Below are 23,314 nucleotides of genomic sequence, written 5' to 3' on the forward strand. Positions count from 1 at the left end.
AACACCATTAGCACATATGATCAGAGGAGGCGGGTGGCAGCGGATGCTTTGATGTCCCTCTGATACAACTGACCCACTGCAGCTGTTGAACTCTATTTCGGGGAAGCTGTTGTGGGCCCCTAAAGTAGGGCTCACACACGCCAGGCATACACTCACTACACACGCACGCAAGCACGCATGCACATACGCACGCACGCATTTACAATTGCACATGCATGCATGCATGCACACACACGCACGCACACATGCACGCATGCACGCACACGCACACACCTCAAGTACACAAATACATTCAAACACCCTTATCATACTTCCCGCTTGCCAATGATATCATCCACAACGGCTACTCATCAACAACAACTAGTGGTGTATATCACTCAGATGAATTATAGCACCATGTGCATGCATGCATGCATGCATGTGCACACACAAACACAGATGGGTATTTGTAATGAACAGAAAATGCATTATTCTTGCAACAAAATGTTGCCTTTTTTACAATAGACTGACAGGCCATATATCTTACCCAACAAAATATAATCATTCATAAAGGTAGAAAGTGGAATTAAGGAAATTTACATATTTCCGGCAAGGCTATATCAGCACTAATAAGATACAGGTATGTTCTCTCTCTGATGTGCTGAAATTACATTCAAAACTTTAATGGCAGATCTACAGCCTCATTTACTGTATGATGGTTATTTTTGGTGAAGATATTTGGTGTAGAGAGAAAAAACGCACCCCGATCAACAAAGTATATAGTGTTTAAGTGTTTAAGAATAATTTCCAATGCCGATCAAGAAGGGATGGAAATTTTGAAATGAATTCTTCCTTTATATTAATGTGCCATAGATCCAACTAGGGTGGATGGATGTCACCAAAGTGGAGTTATGTCGGTAGAATATGTGACACATTTACAGTCTATAATTTCACCAGTCACAAAGGTCACGGTGCATGGGGCCTATAGTGCTTGAGGAGCAGTGCTTTTTAAATGGTATACTGGTCCTGGAATACCATTGAGGTCAATATGTCAATACACAGACTTGTCTATGCACAGTACAATGGCGTAGGGTAGACAGAGCAGCAGTGAATGAAAGCAGGTCACAATTTCAGTCATGACAAGGAGATATGGGTGGGATTGGGGGTTGGGGGTCTTTTAGCATTTCGTCCATCGAAAAAAAAGGGGGGGGGGGGGGGTAGCTGCTTGTCACAATGAATGAATACAGCAGAAAGCAGTATTACACTAATCTCTTCTTGATCCGAATCCAGTGTTTGCTGGAGAGAGGTTTTAGCAATCCAGAGGGTCAACTGTAGTGCCCCCAGCATTTCAGCACCACATCTTAGTCAGTGGTTGAAATGTTAATTTGTAGTATTGATGATAACAATAATAATATCAAAATGCATTGAGTGAATGTAACTGCTTCTAGGCATGAATAGGCATAGCATATTTATCTATACATCTCAGGCAATTTAAAGGAATTTTAATATATTAAGGAATTTAAAAATAAATATAGAATAAAATGACATACCGGTACATTAGGTAGTGTACAGAAGGAAGATATCAGTGACTGCTGGGCTGTAATGTAATGTGTGTGAGGGAAGTAGATCCATTGTTGAACCGATGCCTTCAAACTCAACTCCTTGGCAGATGTGTTGAAGTCAGCTTGTTGCCACCTCGACATCACAACACCACTACACACACAAAACAGCGACCTGCCTTGTGACCTCATCTGGTGATAATTTGAACACTGATTAGTGGAGAAAACATACCATGTGGGGTTCTGTGGTTGTGTCACACCGTTTGCCAAATTATTCAATTAGTCTGCAGTCTGACTGGTGTCTTATTACAAAGGCTGTGTTGGCTAGAACCAGTGTTACGAGTTGGTTCTAGCAACCACAACCACAAACATGCACTTAACACACACTCAAACCTACAACAAAGTTTAGTGGCAATCAAACAATAAACAAAAAGCCACACATGGTGATGTAATACCGAAGGTGAGGTCTTTCATTGAGTACGCGTGTTTGGCAATTTGTTTTTCATGCAGATTTGACATCAACACATACTCGACCAAAGCCGGGTGCACTGAATGGATGAGACTATAGCCTACTGGGTGGCTTCCCCAGATCCTATAGTTTAACCCATTCTGACCTGAGATCAGATTCTAAAAATGTCTTCTACATCCTGACAGTTTTCTGAAAAAACTATGTTACTATGTCAGTCGTTCTTAGATTTTTCAAAAATATCAGACCTACAAGCTCGTAGCGCGCCACTCTTTGGCGCGCTATGAGCTTGTAGATCTGCTATTTTTCAATAGCTAAAGCATTACATATTGCTAACACTAAAAGGGGTTCCTGCCCAAACCTGCCGCTGTTCACCTGTGACTCCGCTACTTGACCCCTGTTATTACCTGCCTATGCCCTCCTATACAGTGTGCCGGTAGAGTAGCAGCACTATTTACACTCTGTACCATACACACAACATATAACATACATAAGAAAATGGCATTTATTTTTATTTACTAATAACTAATGGCATATGAAAAAAATTAAACAATAGATGAATAAATGCATATAGAATGTGCCTCTATTTGAATATGCACAAAGTCTTGACATCGTACAGTACATACAGCATAATAATCATCAGCTGGACTGCGACTGCCTGGACTGCCCCAGTGTGCCTCAGCACACAGTTTGGGCACCACTGTAGGCCTAGTCCTACTATAAAATGGCTATATTGTACATGTCCATTTTCTCTTTCTGTAGATCAGTGGTTCTCAACCTTTTCGCCATGACTCCTCAAAATAATCATATTTGAACTAGGGAACCGCCACCCTGATAAGCACTGGGAATTGTAGGAGTTGAGGCATTATATTTAGTTTGACTTGGTTCCACAGATAAATAGTGAAAATAGCCGTATTGCGAACGATCTTTGCTTCTTTCTTATATTCTTTGACAATTTGGCCAATGTTTGACAAGTTTTTATAGGGTTTGATACAGTAATGGTATTTTTCATTTCATTTATTTTCTTTCTTTCTTCAGGTATTACAAGTCCTTAAATTGCCACTCACTGATGACTCAACACTAAGACATATGACCTTCACCATAGTTTATCAGCATACAATAAACAACATGAAATGATTCATGCTCTGAAAGCATCCATGTGGCTTATGTCAGTCAAGTATTATGTGCTATTAATGTGCTTTACTACATACTGTACAATGGCATGTGACAACTTTGAAATATAATAACAGTGTACTGTAGGTGTCGGAGTGATCGGGCTGGATAATAGTTATATTACGCAAGGCAACGTGATGATGATGACAGATGATTTATTACTTGAGATTTGTTTGTGTAAATACTGTACGGCAGATGTCGTGAATGCTAAGCAAAGCTTGCTATGCAAGGCATGGAAAGCGGATCTCCTTAATACTGATGTCTTAGCAACAGTTTTGAGGCACTGATATCCTCTCACTGCTTACGAGCCTTAATCCAATTTTAGAAGCACAGCTGCATTTTAGTTTGGAGATGGAGGCAGCCATGGCGAGGGTGGTTAAATATAAACCCTCTGCTTTATTTTCGGTGGAATATTGCCAGACATAAAGATGCTTATAAATCCATTGAAATTCTACAGTATCAAACATGATGGTACATAATGGTGTATCTATTTTCCTTGTGGCCTTATACTGCAAACAAGCAGTTAATTCGGTCCAAATTGTGAATGTGAGTCTGTGAATTGCCGACCCGTATAGTTCAAGTTCCGTTTTTCAATATTAGAGGAAAGGAAAGGGAAAAGGAATTATGGAAATTGCTTTTGACACATAGACATAGTGAATCGAAAGTGGTGGATAGTACGTTCATTTACTGTGTCTAAGTGTCGTACTCGAGTACAATTTTGTGACACTTTTACTTAACTTGATTTCCATTTATTATTATTTATTTATACTCCACTACATGCATTTGATCTGTGATTCGAAATTGCCGACCTATAAGCTCAGTTGTGAGCTGGTAGATCTGCTATTTTCGAAAACGTTGTTGGAAGGTTTAGGTTTGAGTACTTTTACTTTGGTACTGCATACAATATTTGGCATATTTTGTATATTTGTATATATTTTCACTCAAGTAAAATCTTGAATACACAGACCTTTCTGACATAGTTCTTCTACCGACATATGCATACTTCTTCCACCAGTGCAAGTGTCAAACTGGCAACCTTCTGATTCAGGCCAAACGGCCTGTCTACCCCATCAGCTATAGCTGCCCAATTAGCACATTTCGTACAGTGAATCACGAGTGGTTATTGCTGTACCAACAACATTTGGACATGCATATAACGTTTGCAGTTAATCATCTTTTTTTTCCACAGATGTCAAGATGAGGATGGCAGAGTGCTGATAAGTTCATCAGATGGTCAGCGTGGTTTCAGTGGTTTAGCGAGCCATGATGCACTAGGATGAAATATGCATGGGAGGGAAAATACTGCATGCCATGGTCAGGCGGTCAGTATCATGTATGTTCTGTTTTAGACCAGATTCCTCTGACTGGATGATCTATAGTTCATTAGTGATCTAAAATGGCCATGGTGCGTGTGTGTGTGTGTGTGTGTGTGTGTGTGTGTGTGTGTGTGTGTGTGTGTGTGTATGTGTGTGTGGGTGCATCCTTACGTGCGTGCGAAGCTTCATACCATCTGTGTATGTATCTTGTCGACCCTGATGAAGGCCACGTTTGGGCCGAAACATGTTGTACATTTCTTTGCCTGACATTAAAGCTGAAAGAAGAAGAAGGCATTTTAACCTTAAGAAGATGTGCCTCTGTATTGTGTGTTCATATGATGATTAATAAGGTCTTCTGGTTATTAAGTAGGGCCTATATGTTTTCCAGTGTTTGCAGCTGGTGGAATACAAACCTCTTGAATGTAAACATTATTATTATTATTAACATCTTGTCAGACAATTGCATTTGGAAGATAGTTATCAAATCCAATGCAAACTACTAAATGGCCTGTATAAAGAGAACATGTGCTTTTAAGGCTTTGGTTTATATTTGTCTTGGACTGCTTGTGTAGTTGAATCTTGTCCAACGTTCAGAGCTAAATCAGAATAGTAACAGAGATATTCTATACTATCAAATGGATTCTGCCCTTGCTGGAGGTTCTTCTTCAAGAAGAGTGGTGTTAAAGAGCTGGGCTTATGCCTCTCAAGAATATTCCTTTTGGAGGCAAATGCATGGTTATTTAAAATGACAATGTCCATCATCACTGATGCCAGCATCAGCCTCCACACATGATACTGGCCAACCTCCTCCTCTGAACATGAACACTGTCAAACAGATGGTGGGGGAACAGATGGTCCCAGGTTCTGTTCCCAGCCCCCAGCAACAAGTCCCTGAGCAACCCCTAACTGCTCCTCCACTGCATTCAAGTCTGAACACATGGGTCGAACTTGACCAAACCCAAGTGGTCAGCTGGGTCATCCGGGACGGTAAACCCCCACAGGATCAAATATGTCTAATTCTTATGATTAGAAAGGTTATCTCTTTTGCCTTAATGTCTGGAGAGACAGCGACGGACGGACGGACGGACGGGAGTTACCGACCGACTACGGCAGTCGGTAATCTGGATCTCGCCCTTGCTGTATGTCTGACTGGGCCATGTTTTGTTTACATTTCTAATAAAGCAGCATATACAGTATACTGTATATATACTGTCTGACGTGAGAACTGCAAACATTGTGCAGATTCCCTGCATTATGAATGCAGATGAATTAGCCCAGTGAGATCATCAGGGCAGAGGCCACAGCAGGTGGAGTGCACGTCGCAGTGCGCACCGGTCCCAGGCTGGCGTCATCGCCGCCGTAACAGGACACTCATCCTGGGCCTGATGAAGGCAGTGGAAACAGCACAGACCGACCCGCCACAGAGACAATCTGGCTGGGCCACCACTCTGCCCTCACACCACTAATGTGAGGCCCTCACTACTCACACTAGGTACTTTGATTTCATGCCCAGACCCCCCCCCCCCCCCCCCCCCCCCCCAAGCCAGGAACTCAGGAACTGTCATTAAAAGGTCAACATGAGATTGAATCCTCAAGTAGCATACTCACAATGCAAGCTTTTAGATCAGCTACCAGTACCATAATTGATTCAGTCGACTCGATTATATATAAAAAATTACCCCTGTGTGAAGTGAGGGGCGCTCTTATCATCGTCATCATCATCTCATACTGGCAAATCAGAATGCCTGTTGCCACAAATTTACGTCATATTTGGCAGACATTTGACCTAATTTCTCCTTTCATTGTCAATAATAATAATAATAATAATAATACAACAATGGCAAATATTGAGACGTGTGGGGTCATAAGCTGTATATAGCAGGCCCCTCAAAAAAAGTCTATTTAAATGTTTTCGCGATCACTCATTAATATATACAAATCACACCCGTGTGAAGTGAGGGGCGCTCTTATCATTATACATGTGGGAAGTGAGGACGCTGGTGGCGCTTCACCTCCCAATGTATGAATGAATGAACCACCATTTGTGTATGTAACACATTTTAGGTTACATACACAATAAGCTGGACGGCTAGCGCCCCTCAAAAGATTATCCCAAAATATGTGCTTCTCGATGATCTGATCAACCAAAAACGCAATCTATATTGCAGCCGAGGTAGAGATCAAGTAGGATGTAACACACACATCATCACATCCTGAGCTGTGGAGGTGGAGATCATTGGTGTGAGTGAGGTACAGTATTCAAGTTCAGTGTAGTTATATGAAATAAACAAATAAATAATCAAGTGTGTTTTTACAAGGCATAACATCTTTATTGTTATACACAGAAGTTAATCTCCAAAGACTTTGCACAAATCAGTGGGGTGACATTAACTTTGAGATATCAAAAGTCTTCCACTTATCCTCGTTACCTCGCAAAATACTCAAACAAGTACACCTGCCTTTCACATCCCCCAAATGGTAAGTACATTACAACCAATTAGAAATAAAATATATATTTATATATATTCTTTTTTTAAACTGTCCAACGTTACCATATATGCATTACATTACCAATTACAAACAAGTTATGCTCATTGTCAAAATACAGGTGTGCAAATTGTTAGAAAAATACCAGCTCATACCAGATTCTGGATTGTGCTCTGTAAAAATCCTTACAAATAGTATATAATCTATAGAAATGTCTCCAACATGCAATGTTGCATTTCAAAAAAATATTTCATAAACTGGCTGTCTGTTCGACCCGTCCTGTGTGGTTGCAGTCTTCACCATACTCAAAAAAACAGGGGAGAATTTTATTTTAAATAAATAATACAGCCATACAGTATTAGCACAGTACAGTACAGTGTCTAACTCCATCACTCACATCATCAATGATTTTGTCTAGGCTTGGAAGTATCATGGTCTGCCCTGCTGTTTCTATTTCACATTATCAATAATAATAATGAATGAAAAAACACATATTCCAATAATTATCTCACTGACAAAATAAGCAGTCTCAATTCTTTTTTTTAAACATTTCTTCTTTTTTACGCTACAAACCATATAAACAAGTCATATTTTGAACTGAATTATATGGCAAGACAACTTAGCCATTTCGAAGCCCTTTTTGTGGTGATCAATGCTCAAAACGACAAATGTACACATTTGTACAATGAATAAATAGTTAAACTTAGAGATGATAATGAACATTTCTCATAAATAAACCACCTTCAAATAAAATAAACCCACTGTACTTGCAACAAAGACTACAGACAGTTGTGACAAAGTGGCATTTCAGCCACTTAAGCCATAGATATACTCCATCGGATGACGAATAGAGAAAATGGGACATCTAAGCTCACAACGCGATGAGCTGTTGAGATCACAGATTTCCCATTTTCGCTATTTGAGAAAATATTTAAAAAAAGTTGAAACTTTTCCAAAAGTCTCGCCCATAATGACATGCCCAAAATGGGGACGCAGGGGTTGAAAGCGGCTAAGAAGCAGGATTCGGATGATGGCAACAGGCAGATCCCCGTGCACCCCCCGTCCCCACGCAACATAGTAATTAAGACAAGGATGTCATCTGTCAAGAGGTGTCTTCCCTCTCTTCCTCATCATCTTTTCTCTGAGGTAAACAGTAGTATACTGTCAAAGTTTTCTTTTAAAGGCATCTCTGCTCACCCCTTATTAGGTGCCACATTCTCCCGTAAGCCTCAACCTGAATAAATTCAATACCCAAGTTCCACAAAACTGAGACTCCAACCTACACCAGTCTCACAGGCAGTGGTGGACAGTAACACAGTACATTTACTTGAGTATTAGTTTTTTTCCCCTGCATATCTTCACTCTTTGTAGTGTACTTTTACTACATTTCTAGAAAGGTAAAGAGTATAGAAAGGAGAAAAGCACATCATGAATTAACCACTTACAAGCCCTGTTTCAAATCTAGTTACAGTAGCAGATCTACAAGCTCAACGGTTTTTCTGCGTTTGCCTAAGTTTATTTAATTATTTTGAGGGGGGGCAACATTTTTAAAATGTAATGCAATGTAATACAATGTAATTTGTACTTCTGAATACTTAAATAAATAATAATGCATGTACTTTTGAATACTACTACTAAAATGATTAACTACCGGTAAGCACAAATTTGACTGAGCAACCTTCACTTGTAGTTGAGTAATATTTGGCCAGGAGGAGTAAAGGAGTCAAGTGCTGGGTTTGAGTACTTCGTCCACCACTCCTCACAGGCATTCGAGCAGGGTCACATCCTCTCCAACAGAAAGCAGGTGTTTTAACTGCTTCACTCTCTCTTGCTCTTCACAGCTTTTGTGGTTGTACTGTCGCTCTGGATCCAGAGAAGAGAACATAAAAGAGGAACCTGCCAATGAAATCTCATGCAAAGTAGTCTAGGCATGTGCTGCGATAACATTGAAGTCTTTCTTTTCTTTTTCCTCTCGATTTTTAATAAATAACATCATCAATAAGACATTTGTTGCTTCACGCTTCACTTCACATACAGAGCTTAGCTGGCGCTTACATTGTGAACTGCCCTCACAGCAAGTTACCGTGCCAACTGTAAATCAACGCTCTCTGTCCAATTCTAAAGTCTAAATGACGTCTGTGGTATGACAAAATAAATGCAACATATAGACTTTTTGCAACGGTGCAGCGATTTTGGCAAAAATACAATAATCCTTCTTTTAAAAAAATAAAACATATTGCACGTTCAATAAAAATTCTTTGTAATTCTGTTATTACAACCATATATTCTTTCTTCTTTTCTTCTTTTTTTTATACTAGAAATGAAATAAATTGAGAAAATCTTTTCCAAATAAAAAGGGAAAAACAAAAACAAATGTATTGATCAATACTGAGTTTGATATAAGAAAGGTTTTCCTTTCCACCTATACGTCTATGACTGCAGGTATACCAACATTCAGAGAACAACAATGAACAAAGAAAATCCTACAGCAAAAACAAACAAACACTGTACCATGCATGGGGACACCGTTTCAAAGCATTGTGTCCTGGATTCCTGTAGTTATAGACAGAGCGAGAGTGGAAGGAGCCGCAATGGTGATTGGGTATTTGGGTAATAGAGTAAGACTGGCTAGTGGCCGTGCTACCACTGACTGCAAGCTAGCATCGGTCGTGTCCAGTTACTTGTAGCGAGTGTAGCGTGAACCCATGGAGGGGGGTGTGTGTGTGTATGTGGGGGGGGGGGTTTCCAGAACGCCAGAGCACGCTCCCACTGCGACACAGTCCCGTGGACGACGCGCGTGCTCACATCTCCCCATCAAAACGTCAAGATGGCAAAATAGAAAGGCAGCTGTTTGCTCCCGTCATCTAAAAGTGCATCTCCACACTCTTCTTCCAGCACAGTCAGTCAGTCAGTCAGCAGCACTGCTATCTCTGCCAACAAGGCAGAGAGGGAGTGGCAGGAGCCGCCGAGACCAGCGTGCTTGAATCAGAACACGTGTGGGTTTCAATAACTTTCTTGTTTTTTTTTTTCTTCGTTTTTTTTCTGACTGTGTATGCGTTTTCGTTTTTCGTTTTTTTCATCTTATTATTATATATATTTTTGTTTTGTTTCTCGATAGACACAACGCTTTAGACACACTTCAGCTTTCACAGAGGCCAAACGAGTGTTAAATCATTGGGCTGGGGCTTGTGAAAGCCTGCGACAGGGTGGTGGTGTTAGTGATGGCTTTCTCCAAGGTTTTCTTGGTTTTCTTGATTCCCCAAACACCTTTGGCTGCCTCCGGGTCTGACTGGCACCATTTTGATTTTTCAAAGGCCAGCGACACAACTCTACCAGTTACCATGGTTTCACTGTCTGGAACACAAAAGAGTGTCACATTCAGAAAAGGCGTGTATAGAATGAGAGTGGTTAAAGAAGTGCTTTGTCCGTTTTCATCCATATCTTCATACAGGTATAATTGGTCCATACTAGTGCTTATTATAAAATGGCACAATGTCCGTCTACTCCCTCTGCAGCAGCATCTCAATGGTGTGCTAAGGACAGTTCAGAAACCTGCCTAGTGCCTACCAATGACATCAGTGATGGGAATTCCAAGCTACTGTAATAGCAACTACAGACTTTCTCTTCATGGAAAGTTATCATGCTGAAATAGAAGCCATTGTTGCATTAAAGGACATATAGGCTAATTTCCCTACTTATCGATCCCAAATGACTTGCCATGGGACTCTATTTTGCATAATTACCCCGGTCGTCATATCTGTAAATGTGACTGTACTGGCCAATCACAGCTCGTCTTTACCGTAACAGCATAACATCTGTTTAGCAGACTGTGGCGGCTCGTGTGGGACAACCACGGCATGGATGCATATGTACGGTAACTAATAATCACACTTGTGTGAAGTGAGAGGTGCCTTTTATCATGATGAACATGTATGATGATGAATGAAGTCACCCACTTATGTCATTTGCCATCGCCTTGGCCATTGACTTTGATGTACAGAAACTTTTCGTCCTAAAAAGTCCATAGACTTGGCCACACACACATGAGGTCACGGGCGGGACACACAAAAACAGAGCTAGCACCCCTCAAAAATCACTTTCAACTTACAACATTGAGTTTGTGTTTGTGTCTTCATTGTCAATGGCGTTTTCTTATTATATGCGCCCCTCAAAGAATTGTGTTATAAGAGATATGTTTATGGGCTCCACTCTATGCTATGAAGGCTGCTGACAAACAGCCTTTACCCAAAGGCTGTCAGGCTGCTGATTGCACTAGCACCAGCACTATTGCACTTTGGGTTATTGTACACAGTATGGTTATTTATTTGTATGCCAGTAGTGAAGCTCTAAACTGAATTTCGTTGTTTCGTGCAAGCAATGACAATAAAGATCTATCTCTATCTCTCTCTGTGGTCTCCCGGGGAAACTGGACGACAGGAGCAATTCTGCTAAATAGATCCATGGCAAGTCATTTGGGATCAATATATAAGCCTCTGTGTTATTTAGTCTGGAGCTGTCTTTAACAAAATTAAATCTTGTTTGAAATTGCCAACACTTGGCTAGTGCCTACTTGTCACTGGTAGGAGGCACGCAGGTTTCTGAACGGTCCACAGTCCGACACAGATCAAGTAGACAAAAAGGGTAGTAACTATAATCAACATTGGTGAGGACCAAGATAGGTTGAAAATGGGTGAAGTGGTCCTTTAAGTTAGGGAAATGATGTGAATAAACTCACCTGAATAACAGCATCATCATGTCAGGAAGTGGACAAATATTATGGCAAGGCCAATATTCAACAGCATCACCATGGCAACAAGGACAGAGTTAGGACCCTGCAACACAAGATACACCGTGATGAGAAATGATCACTCACATGGACCACATTAAAACAGTTTAACCCATTCTGACCGGGCACCCATTTTGGTGTCAGCATCATGTTATGCTTTAGCTATTTAAAAATAGCAGATCTACAAGCTCATATCGCGCCACCGAGTGGCGCGATACGAGCTTGTAGGTCTGCTATTTTTTTTAAATCGAAGAACGAATGACATTTTTTTAAATCTGATCTCAGGTCAGAATGGGTTAATAATGAAACTGTCAGGATGTAATAGACATTTTTTTAATCTGATCTCAGGTCAGAATGGGTTAAGAGCCATAAACGTCAAGACGTCTAATTGCCAATTATGGACCGGATGCCACGGACGACAAGACGTGCTCCCTTTTTTTTTGCCATATTTTGAAAATTCCTCTAATCTGGTGTACAGGTGATGACATGCACATTACATGCATAATAGAATTACAACGTCTTTCTTTTTTATAATGGGCACTCAAAGCCTAAACTGGTGACCACCAGGTGGCGCTGAAAGAGTTTTAACATGAAAAAGAATGACATGGACTACACCAGTAAGACGCCCTGAGGTTGAGAAGCATGCATCCGCCTGGGTGACGGCAGACTGCTGGGCACTTTGGCATGGGGGGGGGGCGGTCAGATCAATCAACATATGGAATGAATTCTGTACTGGCCATATATGGAGCGTGTCTTGAGTGTACAGGGTTTGACGAGGTCAACATAATGGAATGTCAGAACAGGTCAGCTCCATATATGGAGATATAAGGGTGGCAGCGGGGCAGTGTCTTGAGTGGTTTGATGAGGGCCCAGGTAGGGCCAGGCCTTAATTTTGAATGGACAGGTATCAGTCAAAAGGGAGACATCGAAGAGGAAGGATGGATGGGGAAGGATCAACATCTGGAATGTCAGAACAGGTCAACTCCATATATGGAGATCTAAGGGTTTGAGGTTTGAGGTCAGATGTAGAGTTGCTGGCCAATATTGATGACATCAGGGCTCTCCATACTGTATATGGGCATTCCCATATATGGGCTTAATATCGATGACATCAGGGATCTCCATCCCTGATGATGTCACGAGGCATGACCATATCTGGTGAGTTGGAGACGTGGGGTGACGGACGGACTGACTGACGGGAAATGCACAACAAATGCAAACTAAGGGTTAAATTAATTTCGCATGCCACAAAATGTGGAACGCCCTACCAACAGTCGTAAAGGAATGTGAAACCTTAAGGCTCATACATAGTCTGGATTTTCGGTGGTGAGGTGACCACCGAACTACAACATGACGTCACGAGCCGCGGTGAAGAGCAAACCACCGCCACCGCTCCAGCCCTTCTCTCTGTTTTTACTCACCACCGCTCAACGTTATTTCAGCTCCGGTGGTCAGCTCACCACCGGAGTGGTGGTCACCTCACCACCGAAACTCCAGACTATGAATAGGCCTATAGTCTCCTTCAAAACTGCTCTCAAAGAGCACTTGGGTTTTAAATGCTCTTAGCAGACCTTGTATTGGACTGTTTTTTTGTAAACATTTGAACTTTTTTCTGCAAACTGTAAGTTTAAGTATATTCAATCATTCAATCAAAAAAGTTAACTTGGGCCTGGGCCGGCCTAGCAGTCCAGGCACCTTGGCTGGTAATCCAGCATGACAGTGTGTCGCGGGTTCGAGTCCCGATCCGAACAAATTTAGCTGTGTCTTCCCCCCATTTCCTGTCTACCTACTGTATAGTACATCTATTCTATATTGGAGAAGTTGTACCCAACACATGGCAAGAAACCCAAAGCCACAACAGCTACGTCGCTATTGCAACACCCACAAGACCATCTTACACACTACACCCACACACACTCACACGGCAGTGACGTCACACACTTACCTTCGCAGTGTTTCAACGCTATCTCCTCCTATCGCGCCGAACGCCAAAACTCGACACCACCCGCCAAACACTGGCACTGGCACTGCCACCAAAAATGCCTCCCTTCCACACTCACGCCGCCAATGCATTTGTTGACTACAAACATTATCGCCCGAAGCACCCACACCCCCGGAACACTGTTGCCCTTTCACCACGCTAAATTCGCCAGGTCTATGCAAGTGAGCACAAATGACATGTGAGAAAATGCATTCACAAGCCCACAAATGCCATTCAAATGCCATTCAACACACACTACGACTCGCTTACAATTCGCCAACCTGGCAACTACTACCCCGTCTTTTAAGCCACTCCCCTGTGCTGCTCTGATAGTCTCCCTGACAGTCCTGTCCGCAGGAGAAAAACACAAGGAAGGAGAGGAATCTTCGCCTCACGATTTTGCTTATTCCTTCTAAATCACTGTATATAAAATATCGCTTACTCAGCGAATCTCTTAGTTACGTCAACATTGTTCTTCCACAGAACTTGGTTTGTTCCAAACTATTACAATTACACCGTTCAAATTCACCATTTCGCCTGCCGACTACTTTTCATTGCGCACACACACACACGCACACGCACACACACACACACACACACACACACACACACACACACACACACACACACACACACACACACACACACACACACACACACACACACACACACACACACACAGGAATAGCCGTGCAGCCTATACACGGCTCCAGCGAGACAGGACGTTATAATCTTCAGTTTCATTCAATAACTGTCTTTCTCCGCACGCGCACATGCGCACACAATATTATTCAACTGAAATGCGTAACGCCAATATTGGCCTAATATAGGTAATATGCTACCAATATGTGGGTAGCCTACAGCCAGGGATTTACCCACGGAATGAATATATATATATAAACATCTATACTAGGGCTGCCCACACTTTTTTTTACTTCAGAGCTACTTTCAAAACGACCAGCAAAATAAAACTATCATCCCATTGGTTTTTATTTTTGGTATTTGACTTTGCTACTGATGATTGTACGCAACAACAAGTGTGTTTGAGCTGACAGGCCCTTTTTGATGTCAATCAATCAAGTCATCTCAGGTCATCTCAAGCGGCAGATGCAAAAATCGTTTTTTATATTAAAATTATATATATTTTTAGGGCCATGTCATGTGGTCTACCTGCCTTTGTGATCTATACTGGTAGATCCTGATCTACCTTTTGGGCACCGCTTAACGTCAGATCAGCCGTTTTGTCGGTCAGCGCCAAAAATGCTCCCCGACAGCATAATCGGAGCAAATGCCGGGCAGTGTGTATGAGCCATAAAGTGTTTACTACACTACACTAATAAGGACACATAATAATAACTAATAACCCATCCGTTACTACATGTGGAGTCAACTCCCGCAATTTCCTTCTTCCCATAGCAAGGTAACTCTGGGATCTATCAATAAAGGCAAAAAGCCCCAAAATTATCTTGAACAAAAAAAAGGAAGGAAACTTAATTCCATTTGTACACTCTCAGCGTTATGGGGGTCCATGCAAAGAAAACACTTGACAACCACTGTACCAATACCTTGTCCTCTGTCAAACTGTCCCCCATCTCCATGCTGGATTTCTTTGAATCCATGAGGCTCTTTGGCTTAAGGGAATCCTGCTTCCTGAGTAGGGACGGCGGCTTGGGAGTGGAGGAGTGGGTCATGAGAGCCAGTTCCAATTCGGTTGGTTCATCTTCCTCGGGTTCCGGTGGCGGGGCTGTCTTTGTGGGGTTCACATAGTAACTGTGGTACTGGGTGTGGAGCTGGCCATTGGCCGGAGACTGTGGAGCGTGCAGTAAGGTGGGCACTGGGGCGCGCTCCGGGGCGTGCTCTGGGGCTTTTGCAGGTTTAGGTGGCGCCTCCTCTTGGCGAGGGGGGGCTCTGTTGGTTTCGTTGACGGACGGCCTCTCCTCTTTACTGACCTTGCGGTTAGGCCGCTCATCCTTACTGATCTTGCGACTGGGCTTCTCTTCTTTGCTTGCCTTTTGGGAGTGCCTTTCTTCTTTGCTGGTTTTGCGGCTAATGCTGTTGGCAAGCAGGCCTTTCTTTTTCGAGTGGGGCGAAGGGGGAGGTGACAGCTCTGTGGGGCCGGCTGCCGGCGGGGAGCGAGGAGGGGTGGTGCCTTTGCGGTAAAAGTGTGGATCTTTGGGATCTTCCTCCTTCTTCTCAACAGGAACCTCCTTAACCTCCACGGGTTCCATGAACTGTTGGTTGATATAGTCAGGCCCTGCAGAGGACATATGAATATAGTACTTAATACACTAATAGAAGAAAGTGTCTATGTATCTAATAGTTAGATAACAAAAGGGCAAATAACACCTCTTCAAATCACAGTCAGGTAATGAGAATATAATAAATATACAGGGCCACCAATATTTAAACATCCTACCCTCTGAGGTTCAGATACTGAACTCTGAACAAATGGCAAGTCTAATCTGTAATCTCCAACATCCAAGACCTCAGAAGCGAGAGCTATGTGATGTTGACTGCTGCTGCCTGAAGAGGTCTGTAATGAACTAGGTTCGGAGGATTTCGGTACAGTATTCAGTCTTCACTGCCTCTACCTTCTAAGCTTGTCTCGTTCTTGGGCGTGCGACACTGTGATCCAAGCTGATTGCTCAGGCCACACACACACACACAATCGTCATTGAATGGAATTGTGAGGGCAGTGCCAATGCACATCTGTGTGTTTGTGTGTGTGTGTGTGTGTGTGTGTGTGTGCGTGCGTGCGTGTGTGTGCGTGTGTGTGTGTGTGTGTGTGTGTGTGTGTGTGTGTGTGTGTGTGTGTGTGTGTGTGTGTAAGAAAGACAGATAGATGAATGTATGCATGGACACAGCAGCTGGGTCACAAAGGACAGCTCCTCTATGGACTGAGTGGTCATGTCTCATCATCACTGGCTCTCTTTATTATCAGTCGCTTGTTTTCTTAGAAAGGCGCTTTGTTGCTCAACACCCTATCGACCAACGCTCACTGTAAGAGTGCTTGATCTCAAGGTGCAGTGACGCTTCTTTTATGTCATTATCTGCTTTGATCCCTAAAGCAGTCTGCCGAAGCTCATGGAACGGCTCTCTCTCTCTCTCTCCTTTCTCTAAATCTACAACATGTAACTGTGAGGAAAACAAAGGCTTTTTTTCTTCTTTTTGTTCTGTATTAATTAATATTTATTATTAGATACAATAGGCTGTCATTATGTTGTTCCGTTTGTGCCACTTGTCACTGCTAAATTATACGCCATGTCAACGTGACTCAGTCGACTGACAATACAGCTTTGTCTGTGAAACTGGATTGGAGTTGGATGGTTGCGTCAGATGTGCAGTCCTACCGCAGCAGACAACTGGGTTTTTTTTGTTTTTTTTAAAGATATTTTTTGCGACTTACGCCTTTTATTGGTTTTTGAAGGGACAGACAGTAGGCTGACAGGAAACGGGAGAGAGATGGGGGGATGACATGCAGTAAAGGCCGTGTCGGGCTCGAACCCGCGGCACACTGCGACTGGATTACCAGTCGGGTGCCCAGACGGTTACGCCACCGCCTGGGCCATGTTAGACATTTTTAATTAGAGAAAGATTTAAGGCACCATCCATAATAATTATACACCCAAGGAACCAGTGACGTCACCTGTGCAGACCATCATGCAGTCTCCTCTAGGAAGTATCAGGCTAACTTCAAGTTTGGAAGGGAATAAGTACATCCAATCCCAAATCTACATAAACAGTATTAACAAAATATGCTTTGGGCTCAATGCTCATAAGCCCAAACAGTTTCCCGGCTGCCGGGCATTCCTGAATTGTTTCATAACCAACATAGCCAAGAAGACAGACTACAAAGAGGTGGGAGATGCTGGAATATCTCTGAGGCTTAAGCAATCTTGTGAGGCCAATTTCACACCATAACTCGATAAGATTTGGGGCTTTGTTGGAGGGTCTGACCAGTTTCACTCTGTTTGTGGACAGATTCTTCTCAGGGGCTCCAGGCATTTTTTGGATGGTTACACTTATGCGCATGCACGCATGCACACACGCACGCACGCACGCACGCACACACACACACACACACACACACACACACACACACACACACACACACACACACACACACACACACACACACACACACACACACACACACACACACACACACGCATACATGCATACATGCACACACAGCAGCAGCATTGGCACCCAGTCAAAACTACTTAAACTACACCACTGCCCCACAAAACCACCGACTTAATGCAAGTCGATCTAACGTACATCTGTTGTTTATCATCATTTAAACTTTATGTGCATTCTTTTTTTTTGCTGCTACATGTAGATACATGTGTAGTAGGTCCCATCATATTAAATTGCAATTTTAAGTGCAGAGGAATGCTGACCAGGCAGTGATTAATTCCCTCTCTATGTTCTGGAACTCAATTACCCAGACAGTACGGCGTTTCTTTCATCAGATCTACTTAGTAGTAGTCTGCAGTCCTCCAAAGAGGGTAATTTGAATAGGTCTTCTGTCAGTCAGAGAACCAGGAATAACGTAGGAATGACTCAGCCCATATAAACACATTCGCTAGATACATCTGAAAGCCCGTCAAACGTCAGCACTTGAAACCATCACGTGCAGAACTCGAATGCCACGATGAGGCATGCATATAAACGTGATATGACGATAAGATAAGGCATTGAGACAATTTCCAATCATACCCAAAGTTCTGCTGAAATACTGTATATATAGTATTATATTCTAACACCAGACCACACTAGCATGTTAATGCTCGCCATCTGTCATCTCCCTCATGTCCTCTCTCTCCTTGCCTTGCTCTGTCTCTCTGTTACCTCATCACTGTCTCCATGGCATCGGCAGAGAACAAGCTTTTGTTCTATAGCTGCAGATGTAGGCCCTGTTCATGTCAACCGCTCTCAACCTGGTGTCCCTGTTCTGGGTATTTTGTGACGCATTTTGAGCTTGTAGATCGGCTGTTTTCGGTATTCCTTAAATATGTTAATCCACGGTACATATTTTATGCTCCGGGGCACTATTAATGGGCACACACACACACACACACACACACACACACACACACACACACACACACACACACACACACACACACCTAACAAAACGTGTGTACATACAGTGTGTGTGTGTGTATGTGTGTGTGTGCGTGTGCGTGCGTGCATGTGCGTGTGTGTGTGTGTGTGTGCGTGTGTGTGTGTGTGAATGGGGGTGGTAGAGTGTGGAGAGGTAGACTACACTCCAGGCAGTTATCACATCTGTTGCCATCGTGAATGTCACACTGACCATGAGCTTAAGAGGGACATTGTTTTTTTAACATGAAAATATTACGGTTTGTCAAGTCCAGACTCAGCCAAGTCTTCTTACCTGCTGCCCACATACAAAATAAACGGAAGACGGGTGACCTTTTATACGGTTGCTGTCATGTTTCATATAAATGCAAAACAACTCGCATGGCTCCTGCGACATGAATAACAGTACACAGTGATAATAGGCTTACATGTGTTTACAACACACACACACACACACACACACACTATACAAAAGGGAAGCTGTGTGCGTTTGCGTTTCATAACTACGACAATGCTGCATGGATATGTCAGGAGATGCAGTGGTGGACAGTGGCAATTAAGTACATTTATTTGAGTACTGTAATTAAAGCACAACTTCAGACATTTTCATATAATTGATCCTTGATAATGCTCATGATAATGAGAAGGAGCGAGTGTATTCTCCAGCAGTGACCGGAGAAAATAAGTAGATATTTATAGGAAGGGACTCTTAGGACCCAAAATTACGAAAACATACTGAAGACCAATTTCAAAATATATAGCAGATCTACAAGCTCGCAATGTGTCATGGCGAGACGAGCCATTTTAACTAATTTAATAATTTTTTAAATCTATCTATAAACTAGAACTGCACTCTGTCGAGTGCATACTTGCTTGTTGCACACTAGTAGGCCATAAATGGCCAACTAGTGCGCAAGCAGAGCGCGCAAGTCCTTTCGACCGCTGTAAACTGTCAAATCTCAGTATCTCTGTGAAGGAACGTTTGAAATGTATAATTTTTAGATGTAACTATTTGCTACCTACCTACTTTATGCATATAAACACCTAGTATTATTAAGTATGATTCAAGTTTCTATCTATATAAGTTTGGGTGAAGAGCTAGTCATACATATACACACCACGTACTCTGGTCCCAGCAGATCAGGCACAACTTGCTATTTTATTTTTACTGATTATTTATATAGTATACGTATGACTAGCTCTAAATGATGACGTAAGAGATATGGTCATTTGTGGTCGTTTGGTCCCAGCAAAGCAGGCATATACTATATAGGCATATACTATATATAGTATATATATAGTATATAGGCATATACTATATACGTATACATATATACTATATAGAGTGTGTAGTTGTAAGTTGATTAGCGGTATACTGTGGTTACTTTGCGCCAAAAACCGTGACAGCTGTCCCGCCATTTGATGTTTATGCAAGAAAACAGCAAATCTGTGCCTGGTTTGCTGGGACCAAATGACCACAAATGACCATATTTCTTACGTCATCATTAAGAGCTAGTCGTATATACACACCACGTACTCTGGTCCCAGCAGATCAGGCACAATTTGCTATTTTATTTTTACTGATTATGTATATAGTATACGTATGACTAGCTCTAAATGATGACGTAAGAAATATGGTCATTTGTGGTCATTTGGTCCCAGCAAAACAGGCACAGATTTGATGTTTTTCTGCATAAACATCGAATGGCGGGACAGCTGTCACGGCGGAAGAGACCGGGCGAAAACATTACTTGCGCGCTCTGCTTGCGCAAGTAATTACCCAAGTATAAGTGTGTACGTATAGTGTGTACGTCTTTAATCCACGTAACTCGAGAACCATTCGCCCCACCGACTTCAAATTCGACACACGCGTTCCACACCCCCACAGGGAGTGCCCGGTGTCCCAGAGCTGCCACAAAAGGCCTCTGCCCGGGCTCTGGGCAGGGCCCCTGCCCAGGGTCCATATACTGTATGGAGTTGGCCTGTTCTGACATCACAAATATGTTCTGACATCTGCATAGACACATACGTATATGGGCGTAAAAGGGACACATACAGACAGGCACTGGCCTACTTGTTCTACGTGTTCTAAATTTCAATACAGCAATGTGCATAATACATTCTTGAGTATATACTTTATCCACCACCACTGCTAACATCAGATGCGATAAGAGTTAGTGATCGTGAGGAGGAATTTGGTTGTTACATTTGTCTGTGTATTAGCGTCAGTTCTCTCCTTTCTCTGCATGGATATATTTAATGCAAGATGCATGACGCAATTAACAGGTTTTATGCTTTATCTTGCACTCCTACTCACATGGCCAGGTGGACGGGGGGGCTGTTATACTACCTTCACTTTCACACAGTACACGAAAACATGAGCGCATCCTCAAAAACACATGTGAACGCACAAAACTAGGTCCCACACTTGTACAGCTCTGTGTAGTGTGTTCATAATAAATCTGACTTATTGTTGTCCTTCTGTTCTTTATTTTCTGAGAAGGATAGCAAAGTAACCTGGAATGGCTCAATCACATGCGATGGCATGTGATTGAGGGTACTATGGCTATACTGTGTTACTGGCAGACTTAAACAAGGTATTTATGAGTCAGTGGTTTTATTTCAGCTTATCCAAGTGGAATAAACCCACTTTGGGGATGTGCTGTGTCATCTGGTTGGCATTAACTCTGAGCCTTTTGACAAATAAGACTAATGAAATCAATCAAGAAAATCATTTTTTTTTAAATCATGAGCCAATTGAATACAATTATTATAATGAAGTGTTTATAGTTTTGGAATGAGATGTATATGTTTTGACTTTTTGGACTTGTTGAATAACTTAAAACAACCCTGCCAGCTGCTTGTCCTCCATTAAATAGCCAAGATTTGCCACTGAATATAAAGCAGCACCTGTTCACGTCCGACTTTGGCACTGACAGGCCCAGGCATTTACGGTGCCACCTGGTCTGAGTGTACCTTGACTGGGTCAGATAGGGTTGGGGCGAGGGCCCCACTGGGACTCTATTCTCCACCCCAGGAAGGTGGGGGTTCAGAGCTGAAGGAAGGGACAGCTGCTCCGCGTCAGCCCTGTGGATGCGAGAGAGCCCAGCGAGGGAGCCCAGAGAGAAGCTATGCGACCTCTCAGTGCGCAGGGATTTCAGTTATGTCTCCATTGGACCCCAGCGACCACACGTCGACTCCAAGTATAGCCCCGATTAACGTCACGATATTAGCCACGCCTGACAAACCCCCACGCTGACCCCCTCCAGGGTGCTGCGTGCAAACCAATCATAAAGGTCAGCGTCCTTTTTCCTGGTGACCCCCCCCCCCCCCCCCCCTTCATTTTTGAACTTCACATGCCCAATCTGGGTGATAATCTGCCATGAGTCTGAAATGTCAATTACAAACAACATGGGGTTTAGGCTACGGGATGTTCCCCTATATGAGTTATTATATTGCTGTTTGTATGGGAGTAAGTGAGAATATAGTCACTGTAGACGTAGACATCGAGGAAGCACAGGAGATTAGAGAGGGGAATGTCACAGAAAGTTCATTTCGATGGAGGGCACTGGATTAGAATGGCTCCCCTCCTGCAATTTCAAAGAGTTTGAAAAGTTGACCTCAATCATTTTTGAGGGGCGCTAGCCCCTCCTATATACAGGTTTAATTTTGTTCTTGGACAAAATTAAAAACGCCATTGACAATGGAAAGAGTTTAATGTTTGTTTTGTCCTCGATGTTGTAACGGGTGTGATTCTTAACACCGGAAATGATGAGATGCTGCAGCTCCTAACATGCTGTCAATCTACACTCACAGTCAAAATCACATTATCATAAGTCATGGTCATGGAGTAATGGGGAATGGGGAGTTTCATGCAAGTATGTCACTGGTGGTATTTACTAAGCCTGGAAGCTGAAATGGGTCGACCTGTAAATAGCTAGGGGACCTAATTTACACAAAAGATGTCTGCTAAAGAACAACTCGTTAACAAACCAAGAAGTAGGCTACTCATTAATCCCCAAAAACCTTCTTAATGTTTGCAAGTTATTTATTTTCTCCATTACAAGTGTTTTACAGTCGCCTCTCCTGTTTTCGTTGTGGCTTACCGGCCTCGTTTACAGTACACAACTGAATGTCTAAAGAGGACATCTCGTCATCCAGTATAGGCTGATCTTTAATTCATTGATGTGACTTATAAGGCAAGGACACTGTCCTCACACACACACGCACGCACGCACACACAGTCGCACGCACAGTCGCAAACACACACACACACACACACACACAGTCGCAAACAAACACACACACACACACACGCACGCACGCACGCACGCATGCACGCACGCACGCACGCACGCACGCACGCACACAAACCTGGACACACTCACCAGGCTTGCCAAGCATGACCGCCTTTTTCCACAACACAGAGCAGGCGGCTCCTGGCCACCTCCGGTCATCACA

General features: G+C 42.7%; 1 protein-coding gene across 2 annotated transcripts in view; it reads right to left on the minus strand.

Moving 5' to 3' along the window:
- Positions 1-6,801: 6,801 nt before the first annotated feature.
- jph1a (junctophilin 1a) overlaps positions 6,802-23,314 on the minus strand; it is a 70,577-nt gene continuing 54,064 nt past the window's right edge. For both annotated transcript variants that reach the window (XM_083778494.1, XM_083778495.1), the window contains 3 exons: positions 15,313-16,001; positions 11,716-11,812; positions 6,802-10,334 (listed from right to left, as the gene is read on the minus strand). In XM_083778494.1, coding sequence (XP_083634620.1) covers positions 11,732-11,812; positions 15,313-16,001 — 770 coding nt within the window. In that variant the 3' untranslated portion in view covers positions 6,802-10,334; positions 11,716-11,731. The remainder of the gene's footprint in view (positions 10,335-11,715; positions 11,813-15,312; positions 16,002-23,314) is intronic.

Source organism: Protomyctophum parallelum (assembly GCF_964188405.1).
Source record: "Protomyctophum parallelum genome assembly, chromosome: 12".
Classification (NCBI taxonomy): Eukaryota; Metazoa; Chordata; class Actinopteri; order Myctophiformes; family Myctophidae; genus Protomyctophum; species Protomyctophum parallelum.